The following is a 12228-nucleotide window of genomic DNA, read 5'->3' as shown; positions in this document are numbered from 1 at the left end:
GGGCCATGACATAGCAGTTTCAAGATGAAGAGTTCAAACACAGCCCTGAGCAATGGTATTTGAAAGTCAGAAAAGCATCCAAAGCCCACAGTGGAAAGAGACATGGTCATGTGCTTGTGAAACCAATATATAATTGTGTAGCATACTCGCGGGGGGGCGCAGAGAGGGTGGATAGACAGAAATGTGTATGGGACAGGGACTAATGCAGAGAGTGATGGGTGTGCCTTTTACTGATCAGCTCCGAAAGCAGCTGTAACACAGAGCTCTCCATTTCTGCCTGGGTAATCCCCTGACTCCCAGGTGCACTGGGGGAAGTAGGAGGTCAGATCCCATGCTGCAAGGGCTGAAGTCTGAAGTGCCCAGCCCTGCCAGAGACTGAATGGGGCAGGAGCTGTTAGAGATGGAAAGAGAAAATAGACTTGGCTGGCAGTGAAGCTTAAATGCTTCTGAATCAATTGGACTCTCAAAGGGCCAGCTCAGGGATCTCAGTACCTGAGCTGTGATGGGAGTGCATGAGTGTGCTCTTCTTCCAGGCACAATAATACAGTTTTCTTCTGGGGATAGCTGTCAGTGCCTGGAGAGAGCGAGGAAAAGCTCTTCTTTGCTCTTGATGATCCTGCTCAGCATGGGATTTCTAGGTCAGAGGCTCTTTGCAATCTCCCTTGTTTTCCCAGGAGAAGCCATTTACCCTTCCCATGGCTCACTCCAGGGTTATTAGCAATATTTTATTTTCTGCTGGTGCTGCCCCTAAGAGAGTCTTTTAAGTTTTTTGTATCAGTGTGGAGTCTTCATGCAGTGAAAGAAGCAGAAGAAGGAAGGAAAACAACAGGTCCAAACCTAAGGTCAGGGAAGACAGGTGTAATTCTCTCTTTACAAGTGAGAAAGTAAAGCTTGCTTGCTCTCAAACATTCTTTTTTCTGTTTTCCTGGTATTCTCTGTGATTTCTGTCTTCAGTCAGTCATCTGTGCTGTAAGGGTTTTTTTTCTTTTTTAAAATTATAATTACAGATGCTGGGGGATTTCTTTGTCCTAGGAGTTCCTGTAGTTAATAGCCTCTATTGGATAAGACTGAGACTTGCTGAACAGGGACTACTAACAATAGACTTGTTTGTAATAGAAACCCTGTTTTATCAGCAACTGGTTTTGAGAAATCCTATACCAAAGTATGTGTTTTTATTCGTCAAGGGTACCATTTGATCCAACTGTCCCAATTCAGTTAAATTTGCACATTCTCTGAACACGGTGGTGATGGTTATTCACTTGTAAAAGCCCTATATGTAGCACAGCTTTCACTGATCCCTGTGTTGTGAATGACCTTGTGATGTGGAGAAACAGGAGTCCCTCCCTCAGTGGAGTAATAAACTGTGCAGATGGTGTATATGTTAATACTTTTGTTGCATTATTGCCTTTCTACATTCACTCCAGTTTGTCATAAATATGGCCCAACACTTTTCAAAATACTCAAATTCTGTTGAGTAGCATATAAGCACAGAAGTCTGATTTTTTTTTTTTTTGCTTCGAGTCAAAGTCTTTATATTCGTTTAATAGATTAAAGAATGTAGATGAGTTCTGCTATAAGTTTCTAATACGTTTATAAGCAAGTCACTTGAGGTAGACAAGGTACACTCTCAACTCACTTCTTATGATTTCAGATAATTATTGCTTTCCTAGTTTTTTATACACTTCGCTATAGTTGTCTTTACCAGTTCTCTTTAATAGTTAGACAAATAGTGTTTATTTATTTTATAAGTAAAACTACCTTTAAAGAAACTGTGAAGCTTTTGATCAGACCCTTTTCAGCTATTCTGTTAAAGAGGGCTACCTTGACATATATATGTAATACTTATATTGTTTTAATAACATAACACTATATATATGTGAAGCCTTATGTCCAGTACCTAAAAGGAGACTACAGAAAAGCTGGAGAGGGACTTTTTACAAAGATGTTAAATGAAGTGACAAGGGAGAAGGACTTGAAGCTGAAAGAAGGTTGGTTTAGATTTGGCTTGAGGATGGTGAGGCACTGGAACAGGTTATCCAGAGATGTTGTAGATGCTGCATCTCTGGAAGCGTTCAAGGTTGGTTTGGATGGGGCTTGAGCAACCTGGTCAGGTGGAAGGTGTCCCTGCCCATGGCAGGGAGGTTGGCACTAGGTGCTTGAGAATATCTCGGATGTCATTTTCTACCCAAACCGTTCTATGATGTGCATACATGACTGCAGTCTAGTTTTTAAACTGCAGCTTTAAGAATGCATTGTTTCTTGGTAATTGATATAAAAATGTGTACATTAAAAATACTGAAGTCACCATGGACGTGACTGCAAGATCAGCTTTTCTCTATACTACTCTGATTTTGTTATCTTCAGGATAGATTTTATTTTGCAAAAGGGATGAAAATCATCATAGGAAGATGTCTACGAACCAGGGCTAAACTTATATAGGAGATACTTTTGTTGTAATAGTTTTAAGCATTTACAAGAAACAGTCAAAAAGGTTGAGTGAAAAAGAGTGAAATCAGGGTGTGTTAGAAGAGAGGTGGTGACTATTTAAAACAAATAAGAAACTGAGGTGTCGACAAAATTCACTATGAAGTGCTTTTTCTTACAGCTTCAGCTTTTGATGTAAAGTGATTACTCAAGAAACTCTCTTAAGAAAATATCTCCCTCTTAGGGTGGAAAGAGAAGCTTGAAACATGAGCCAAAATTCTGGCATGCAGTTACTAAATAAGAAGGTCAAAATACAGTGCCAAGAACACTGTATTTTACATTTTTGAATTTTTGTGAGGGGCTGTAACAAGATGGTATCAGTAAAGAGCAAGATGGAGCCAGGGGCACAGGCAGGAATACTATAGACATGCTCATGAGTGCAGAAATACACCAGCACTGCAGATGCTACTGCAAGTATAAATGGGAAGAAAATCTACTCAAATGATGCTGTTTTGACACCAGATTGATCTTACAGACTCCTGCACAGTGCTTCAGATGCATCTGTTGGCACCATGTGTTCTTCTTTTGGCTGAATGCGTAACTATTACTACTTGGTGTCTAATGTGTTACCTCCCATGTGCAAAAATCACCTGTGTGTTCTGGCCTCTAGGTCTTTTGTAGCATTTGGAAAAGATAATTAAACCATCTTCAACTTGAAAGTTTATTTCGATAGTGTGTAACTGTTTGGATAAACTTACATACTTCAAGTGAATTGTGAAAAAAGGTAGTTTAATATACCTAAACTACTTCTCAAGGGTTTGCAAAGAGCACAACTAGAAATTATCTGAAGAAGAGAAATGATATTAGTAACTCCTGGCACAGTAATCCAATGTATTTAATATCATCATTTTTAATTACTTCCCTTTAAAAAATTTTGGTTTTTTCTTGCCTAGCTAGGGCAGAGAAACTGCCTTGAATGCAGCAGTCATGAGCTAGATCTTGTTCTGAGTGGCAGCCCCTCCATTGCTTCTCTGGAGAGTGCTTATGTTGATGAAACATTACTTGCTCATTTGTAGATGCTGCTCTGAGCTACTAATGGCTTGGGTAGGGGAAGGTCTGTCTAGACATCTTAGTGTTCTTTCTTGCCTAAACTGCAAAAATTATTACTTCTCTGTTGAAGATGAATGGGCAGAATAAAGACATGCTTAGTATGCCTGAAACCCAGAGTCATAAAGTGCTAAAATTTTTTCAGATTAAAATGAAGTTTTAAGAAGTAGTCTGTTTTAAAGAATCATCCATTTTAGGAAGCACTTCTCAACCATAAACATGATTTGTTCCCATGTTATTCACTTTTATTCACCTAAAGGAGTTGCTGATCAAAGGTGGAGCTGTGGTAGACCACAGCTTGGCAGAGAAGGCAGAGAACTAAGGCTGGAATGAGGCAGATAGGATTCCAAGGGTAAAGGTGAACAACCTTTTTATGGGTTGTTCTTTTAATTGATTTACTTGCTTTCTCAATCAGATATTTTAAATATCTTGTCCAACAATAAAATGCTATTACCAGACATATAGTCAAATAACCCTCTAGGAGATTTAAAGTGGAAGTTATTACATAAGAGATCACATTTTTATTTAATGAATGGTAACTGTGGGGACTTGAGTAAATCATCAAACTTTTAATGGTCAGAAAACCCTTTACCATGGAAAAATAGTATTTCTGTCAAAAGAGATAAATAAAAATGGAAACAAATGTTTTTCATTTTCCTTTCTCAGGAGGTGGAGATTCTTAAAAAATAAATGGATAAAATTAGAAAACAAAGCTAACTTAGTTGATAATGATGAAAATATGCAGTTATTGTCATTGAGTAGAATACATGTGATCATCTATTGTAAGAGCAGTTTTGAATGGTCAGCATTGTTGTGCAAGTAAAAATAATCAAGTCTAACTCGTTCTCTTTGAAAATTCCACATAGCTGGATAATGGGTAGTGCAAACTGCATTCCTGTCTGATGAAAAGTGTTCTGATTGCAAGACCAGAACACCTGATTTTCTAGCTGTTGCATGTCTGTCTGCCTGAGTTTTGGCTTGCTCACAGGTGATTTAATACTGAACTAGCTATTAGGTAGGATTAAGTGGTAACTTAGGGCATATTGAAGGTATGATACTGATTTTTGTGACATGATAGAAGAAAAACATTTTGTTCCTATGTCATACACATGTTCAGGCTTTAACATCCAAGAAGTAAAAAGATTGCTCTATGTAATAGCGTTTCGTATGCATTTAGTGCATATTTCTCATGGGTACTTTTTGCCTTCAAATGTAATAGAAGTACTTTTCTTCTAGAGCTCTGTCTGTCTTTGCCTTCAGGGCCAAATGCAGAAGATGTCTAGCTCATGGAATAATTTGGTTATCAGCAAGTATAAGTGCAATCTGCCAAGAGGAGACAAGGCACATTTGTAACAGAGCAAATAAATTAGGATAAGCTTCTTACCCCATCTTGTTTGAAATTAAAGTTTTATTTGAATTGTCATTTTATTATGTGTCAAAGGATAATTTGGATAATAAGATGATGCAGTGCTAGTTTTCTCAAGCCATTTTTCAAACCTTTGCACACAGTTTTAGCTGACATTTTTACATGTGTTCCAATAAGCACTCCTTGCAATGTTTTTCTGGAGCTACCAAGTCAGCTGTGTAAAAACGCTGTAGTTGAACCTGCTGCAGGGCAGGGGATGGGGACTAGGTGATTTAAGGTCCTTTATCACTTTTACACGAATTCTTAAATTTGAAGTATTTACCTTTTGTGTTTGCAACTTTATGTACTGTTTGTTAGGTCATTTTACAACACTTGTGGTAATTTGTAAGATCAGTACAGAAATATACAGGCACTTATTCTTATTCACCACTGTAGTTTATCTACACAAGAGTATTTTTGTGTCCCTGCCAAGGAACAAAAGGGGTCTGACACCTTTTATTTGGTTGTCCAAAATCCATTAATGGCTTTAAATAAACCACTCCATTACTAACTCTGGATGCTAACTCTGGACAAGTATTGTTGCTAGTTAAAAATTATTAGTCCCTAGTACAAAGATTATCACAGTTCAGAAAAACAATACTATTCTAAGAATACATGATTGTCAATTAAGATTCAAATTCAGTAAATTATTAAACTAAAAAACAAAAACCCTCCTGCTTCTTGCTTAGTTTAATCTTGTAATGTGAGTTATAAAATTGAATGTGAATAATATTTCCTTCACAAATACTCATAATCTGTGCATTTGTTTTCAGTACACGTTTTGGAACTTTATACCAAAAAATTTGTTTGAGCAATTCAGAAGAATAGCTAACTTCTATTTTCTCATCATTTTCCTTGTTCAGGTAAGCTATCCCCATTTTCCAGTAAGTACTGCCCTCTTTCTAACGTAGGGAGAAGTTGAAAAAGGTTTTAAAATTACCTGATTTTGATGACCATGGAGGTAAACTGTTGAGCCTAGAAAGCCTTTTACACCAATGATGTGACAAAAGGAGTTTTATTTAATTTCTGGGTTATCAGTGTGAATTTAATCTGAAGAGAATTTGACAGCATCACTAGTTGAATGGATGGCAAGACATGTCTTGAAAAAATTGAAAAGAATATCTGTAATTTTTTGTAATAAACATCCGGATCAGTAAAACTGTTGCTATAAATTTTGTTGATGACAAAGTTTTGTTTGTTTTGCAAAAATATTATATTTTATAATAACATAATGTCTTGGTAGCAGTTTTCCAAGTGTACTGTGATCAAAGCCTGTGAGAACTGAAATAATAGGTACTGATATGATGCTTTCTTAGGGTAGTATATACATACTTATTTTTGAAATGACTTCCACGAATACCTAGTGTGCTGCTTTCTAGGTGTCTTAATTCTGTACCTGTCACAGTTACTTATTGTGTTAAATAATAAAAATCTTACTAAGTGAAAAGCTGTATTACTTTGCAGACCAGATTCTGTAGGAAAAAAAGCAGTGCAGATTCCCAGGACAACTTAAATTTTGCCATTTGCGCTCCCTCTGTGAATTCTGTGTCTTTGTTTATATTTGTAGAAGCCCTAGCTCAATATTTCAGGATTTATTCTTTTTGTGCAAGAATAGCTGTATTGTATAAGATGGAAAGCCAGTGCCATGATAATTTCTAATGGCGCTCCATATTTTTGCTTCCAAAGCTGCAGCTTTCCAGTCTAATGCCTCCTTAAAGTCTTGCAAGCAAATATTTTTACAAGGCATTAACGTCTCATGTTAATGTGATCTAACTACAGTATTGTATCTTCTTACAGAATCCAGTTTTCAAATTTTTATCAGTGTAGTAGACATTCTTAAAGTTGTATTGAAGCACAGTTTTTTCAATTAAAATTCCTTGATGCCCTGTAATATATTGATGAAATTACTTGAAAAATGTTACTTCAAAGTTTGACTGCTTATATTCACAAAAACATAACCATAAAATGTTTGTTCTTTTTGTTGCAGTTAATTATTGATACACCTACTAGTCCAGTTACAAGTGGACTTCCACTTTTTTTTGTCATCACTGTCACAGCTATCAAACAGGTGAGTAATGTAGTCAGCAAAAGTAAAACTAAAGGGAGAATTGGGTCAGTTTGGGTCTGCTGTCCAAGGAATGCCCCCTCCCAGCCTCTTGCCCACCCCCAGCCTGCTGGTCTGCTGTGGGAGAAGGTTGAAGAGAAAGCCTTGGTACTGCCCGTCTTCTGTAGCAGCCAAAACACTGAGGTGTAACCAAGACTGGTTTAGTCCCAAGTACAAATCACAGCAGCACAGGACTGCTGTGAAGAAAGTTAACTCCACCCCAGATAGACCCAAAACAGAGGATAATTTCAGTTGTCCCTTAATAGATAACAGATAACTTGCCACCTTTACAGTCTTTATGCTAAAATGCAGACTTTTCCTTCATGAGTCTTCAAAGAAGCTGTGAAGAGTTTGTTTCTCTTTCTTTACAGTGGTAGCTATTCATAATTGAGGATATTAGTTAAATAGTTAACTTCAGCACTTCTTGTTGAGCAAAAGTTGTGATACATGCAAGAGCTAGTATTTTAGTGTGGCTTTCCCACTTTTAAGATCTTAAATGTCACACTTTAACATCTTTATGTTGGTAGTGACCAACCAAAGCCTGGGTTATGGCATGCTGTGCCTGGTACTGCAGTTCTGTGTATTTCCTTGATTTTTCTTCCTGACATCTTGTGTAGATTTTGGGACCTTCTTGAGGAGCTGTACCAACTCTTGGAAGTATATTACACTTAATTTATAAAGTCTCTATGAGTTCCCAGATTATTTTTGAGAGCATCCAAGGTAGTGATACTTTTATTCTGCATTGAATTTTCAAATGTGCTCACGAGAGTTAGATCCAAAAATGCAATGGACTACAAGTGGTATTTTCTAGCTCTTAACCACTGATGACTTTGTCAGTCCCAGTCTCTGTCATATGGCAGTACCTTTTCAGTAGAAAGTTTCAGATTCCCTATCCTTTAGTTTGTCTGCTTTTATAAGACACAAATTCATAGGGTAATTGAGCACTAAAAATAGGGTACTTTGCAAAGTCTCTTGAAACAAAATTCTTCATAACTATATATTGTATGTAAGTTAAAAGGTTTGGCTTAATTGTATGACAGTCATCAAATATGACAACCTTTTGTCATGTCATCTCTTTATCATCTTGCAGGATAAAGTCCCATTCTTCCAAAATATATTGCCTACACTACTACCTTCTTGTCAACTGCTTTTACAAGCACTGTGCGCTTACTCAAGTCAATAGAGCATGAGCAAGAGATGATCACTTAAATACCAGAAACTGTTCTGCACTTTTGAAACCCTTATTCATCCAGATGTCTTCATTAAAATACATGGTTTTGTTTGACTAATTGTAGCCATGAATGCTCTTTTTCATAGATATCCAGCACAACTCTAGTACTCATATGTATCACAATTTCATTTGTTCTAGTGAGAATATTTTTCCCTTACTGTGATGAAGAATAATTCTTACAATTTTTCTTACAAGCTAGAGCTATTCTGTGTCTTTATAGCCAAATGTGCATCACTGCATCATTCCATTTCACTGTTTTCTAGGGTTATGAAGATTGGCTGCGACATAAAGCTGACAATGCAATAAATCATTGCCCTGTTCATTTCATTCAGCACGGTAAACTGGTTAGAAAGCAAAGCCAAAAATTAAGAGTAAGTAACTATGACTTAACAGGTTTTGTGAGTCAGACTTTACTTCAACCTTCTTGTACACTTCACACATAAAACAAGTTGTACAGAGGTGTAGTATGATGATGTAACATTTATTGCATTTAATAATTAGAGCTACAGTATACTAATTTTTAGTTTTATGCCTCTGAATAAATCATTTTTATAAAATGGAACTCTTAAAGAGTTAAATTGTCTAATGAGATTACATAAGTCTCAATTATTATCATCATTCTAAATTTTATTTTTAGATGTTACTATTGCTGATTTTATCAGGCTGTTTTGCTTGACTGGAATTAACTCCTTCTGTAAATGTTATTTTCATTTTTCATTTTTAGCTTGGAATTTCTGTCATGATTATCTTTTCTCTATTTCCTGTCTGCTGTGATTATCACAGAATCATAGGATGCTTTGGATTGGTAGGGACCTTAAAGATCGTCTAGTTCCAGTCCCTGTGCCCTGGGCAGGGACACTTTGCAGTAGGCCAGGTTGTTCAGAGCCTTGTTCAGCCTGGCCTTGAATGCTCTCTGGGATGAGCTGTAATGACTATTATGCACATTAATAATTTATTTAAGCCTGATTGTGACAGTCAGTGCTATGTATAGAGATACATGGATACGTACAGACACAACACATTCTAAATATTTTCTCAAAACCCATCAGATCACAGTCTCTTCCCTGAGCTTTTGAATGCTGCTACATTCCCTTTCTGATATATTTTCAGAAATTAGTGGAGTTTTTGGTTTTGGTTGGTTTTTTTGGTTTTTGTTTTTCTGCGTTTTTTTTTTTATGAGCAGATGAACTTCTTAACATTATTTTCTTTAGAACCCAGAAAATTTGATAGATATTTGTTTGGAATTTTCTTATTTTTAATATGTTTGTTTGGATGTCTTTTTCTGCTATGCTGTTTTTGTGCATAAGTGTATCAACAATGTTCACAGCCTTTCTGCTGTGACCTTCCATTTGAGTGTGATAGCTTCTGCCTAGAGCTTCCTGATAACAAGAAAAATCATGACACATTACGTACTTGAGAATTCCAGGTGTGTTAACCAACACAGTTAAATATTCCAAACAAAAACAGTCAAGTACCATGCAACTGGATTTTGAATTTTAGTAGTTAATCCCTTGCCCATATTTTATTAATTTGTCCCCTGCTTATTGCCTTTCAGAGGGTGTATATTGAGTGACTAAATGATAGGAGAGACAGACCTTGAATGGGATAGGAAGGGATATCTGTGTGTATTTGTAAATGGGTGAAATTCTCAGATCTGTATAACATGAGAAAACGGGCTAGGTTGTATAAAGTAGACCCCTCTGCACCTAAAGCCTGAGGACACTTGATTAAAGGAGAAAAAAAAAAAAGAATTGCTAAAAATGGAGTTTTTTCACACAATCAGAGAATGGTTGAGACAGGCAGCTCTGGAAGTTTTCTGATCCAGCCCCCAGCTCCAGCAGGGCCACTAAGAGCTGTTTGCTCAGGACCCCATCTAGACAGGTTTTAAGTTCCTCCAAGGACAGAGACTCCACTCCCTCCCTTGGGCAACTGTTCCAGTGCCCAGTCACCAGTGTGATGAAAACGAGATGGATCCTCCCACGTTCCAGGTTGTGCCCACTGCCTCAGGTCCTGTCACTTCCCACCAGAAAGAACCTGTCCCTGTCCTCTTTGCATTCTTAGCTGACATAGTGGCAAATGCTGGAACACTTTTTAAATTTTATGAAGACGCTGTGTGCTAATACTTTTGTTTGGCTTGGGCTGAGGAAAAAGAGAATTTCATTCCCGATTGTTGCAGGTGTGCTTAGAGTTTGTGTTCTCCTGTGCCATGTGTACAATCTGCAAATTTTCATTACTATTGTTTAAGAAAAAGAAAAGCCTTTTTCATATCTACAATTAGTTAAATCTCATTTTTTATAATCGTTCTGAAATTTTATTTTTGGATGTTACTATTGCTGATTTTTATCAGACTGTTTGGCTTAAATGGAATTAAGTGACTCCTGCCAGCTGCTAAGGATAGTGGAATTTAGCTTTATAAGCATATAACAGAAACAATGATTAAGCTGAGTCTTGTTATAATAAATTATTACATAAAAATGTACTGAACAGATGAAAATTTGCAAGAATTATGTATTTTTGATGGGATTTTTATTAAAACCCCGATATTCTTAGAACGTGGATTATATCTTTGCCACTTGTTTAAATTCCGAAAATGTAGAAAAATTCATTTTTCTTGAATGATTTTTAAGACTATTTTTAATTTGTAATTGGTTGGCTGTTCTGTTGCAACATTCTAATGTGCTGTAAAATATTGGCTGTATTCCCATGAATAAAAATTATTTTGCTCACCTTTAAACATGGATAAAAATAAAATGGATTTCTAGTCAAAATTTGTGCTAAAAATGTGTCCTGTTTTCATCAGGAGATGAAATTGTTAGCTTTTTCAGCTGTGTCTAAGAGCAGCTCACGTCTCCTTGTGGTTTTGAAATGGTTTTGTTGTATTAAGTCTTAAAACAAGGATAATATCTTCCATCTCTCAAATAATGTTGCAAAACTTAATAAGACAGTACTTGCAGGGTGGTTATCCTGGGAGGAAAGCCAGAAACATGTGATCTTAGTCATTCCACAAGATGTAATTCAGTTTTCCAGAGATATCTCTGTAGTTCTTTACTCTTGTGTTAAAATCCTGGTGTAAATAAAAATTGTTGACTTTTCAAAATATTTGTGTTAATCTAGGTTTTCATTTTGAAATCTGAAATTTGGGCTGCTATATACCTGCATTTTATTTTCTTGTGTTTTTTATTTTCTTGCCTTAGGTTGGAGACATTGTAATGGTAAAAGAAGATGAAAAATTCCCATGTGATTTAATATTCCTATCAAGTAGTAGAGAAGATGGAACGTGTTTTGTTACAACAACTGGTTTGGATGGTGAATCCAGTCAAAAAGTAATTAAATGTTCTACATTTTCTTTTTAAGGCAAACTTTGCTTTTAATTTTTGACACAGATAGCAATATGACTTCATATTTCTATGTGTAAGCAGGTACACTAATTGGGTGTAATTTATGTTTCTACCATCTTACTTCCTTTCTCTAAGAGTAATATGATTTTATTAAATGCTTTGACATTTATTTGTGATTTTGTCTGTGTCTAGTATAGGCATGCAGATTACAGTGGTAATACCCTAACTTTTTGTACTTATATGCTTTCATAGTGACCTGATTTATGAAGGTCACTTATGAAGGTGCTTGCACATAACTGTGCATTAAAAAAAAAAAAAAAAAGGTTGGAAAACACCATGTAAGATGATGCCCAAATAGGAGCATTTAGAGATGCTTCTTTGAATTATGAGCTCCTACATAAAAGTTACTAAATTTCGTGCTGAACTGCAGTGTATGTACAGGTTAATGTTTTGTATATCTGTTCTTTTTTATTTTATTTACATGTATTTATTAATTCCAGACTTACTATGCTGTTCAAGACACAAAGGCATTTCACAATGAACAAGAAATCGATGCACTACATGCTACCATTGAATGTGAACAACCTCAGCCTGACCTTTATAAGTAAGACAATAATTC

General features: G+C 36.1%; 1 protein-coding gene across 4 annotated transcripts in view; it reads left to right on the top strand.

The window, feature by feature from the left end:
* ATP11A (ATPase phospholipid transporting 11A) overlaps positions 1–12228 on the top strand; it is a 116622-nt gene that overhangs the window by 62411 nt on the left and 41983 nt on the right. For all 4 annotated transcript variants that reach the window (XM_063392757.1, XM_063392756.1, XM_063392759.1 and 1 more), the window contains exons 3-7: positions 5710–5799; positions 6924–7004; positions 8535–8642; positions 11466–11594; positions 12110–12213. In XM_063392757.1, coding sequence (XP_063248827.1) covers positions 5710–5799; positions 6924–7004; positions 8535–8642; positions 11466–11594; positions 12110–12213 — 512 coding nt within the window. The remainder of the gene's footprint in view (positions 1–5709; positions 5800–6923; positions 7005–8534; positions 8643–11465; positions 11595–12109; positions 12214–12228) is intronic.

This window comes from Prinia subflava, chromosome 3 (genome assembly GCF_021018805.1).
Source record: "Prinia subflava isolate CZ2003 ecotype Zambia chromosome 3, Cam_Psub_1.2, whole genome shotgun sequence".
NCBI classification, from domain to species: domain Eukaryota; kingdom Metazoa; phylum Chordata; class Aves; order Passeriformes; family Cisticolidae; genus Prinia; species Prinia subflava.
This window is presented reverse-complemented; position numbering and strand designations above follow the sequence as displayed.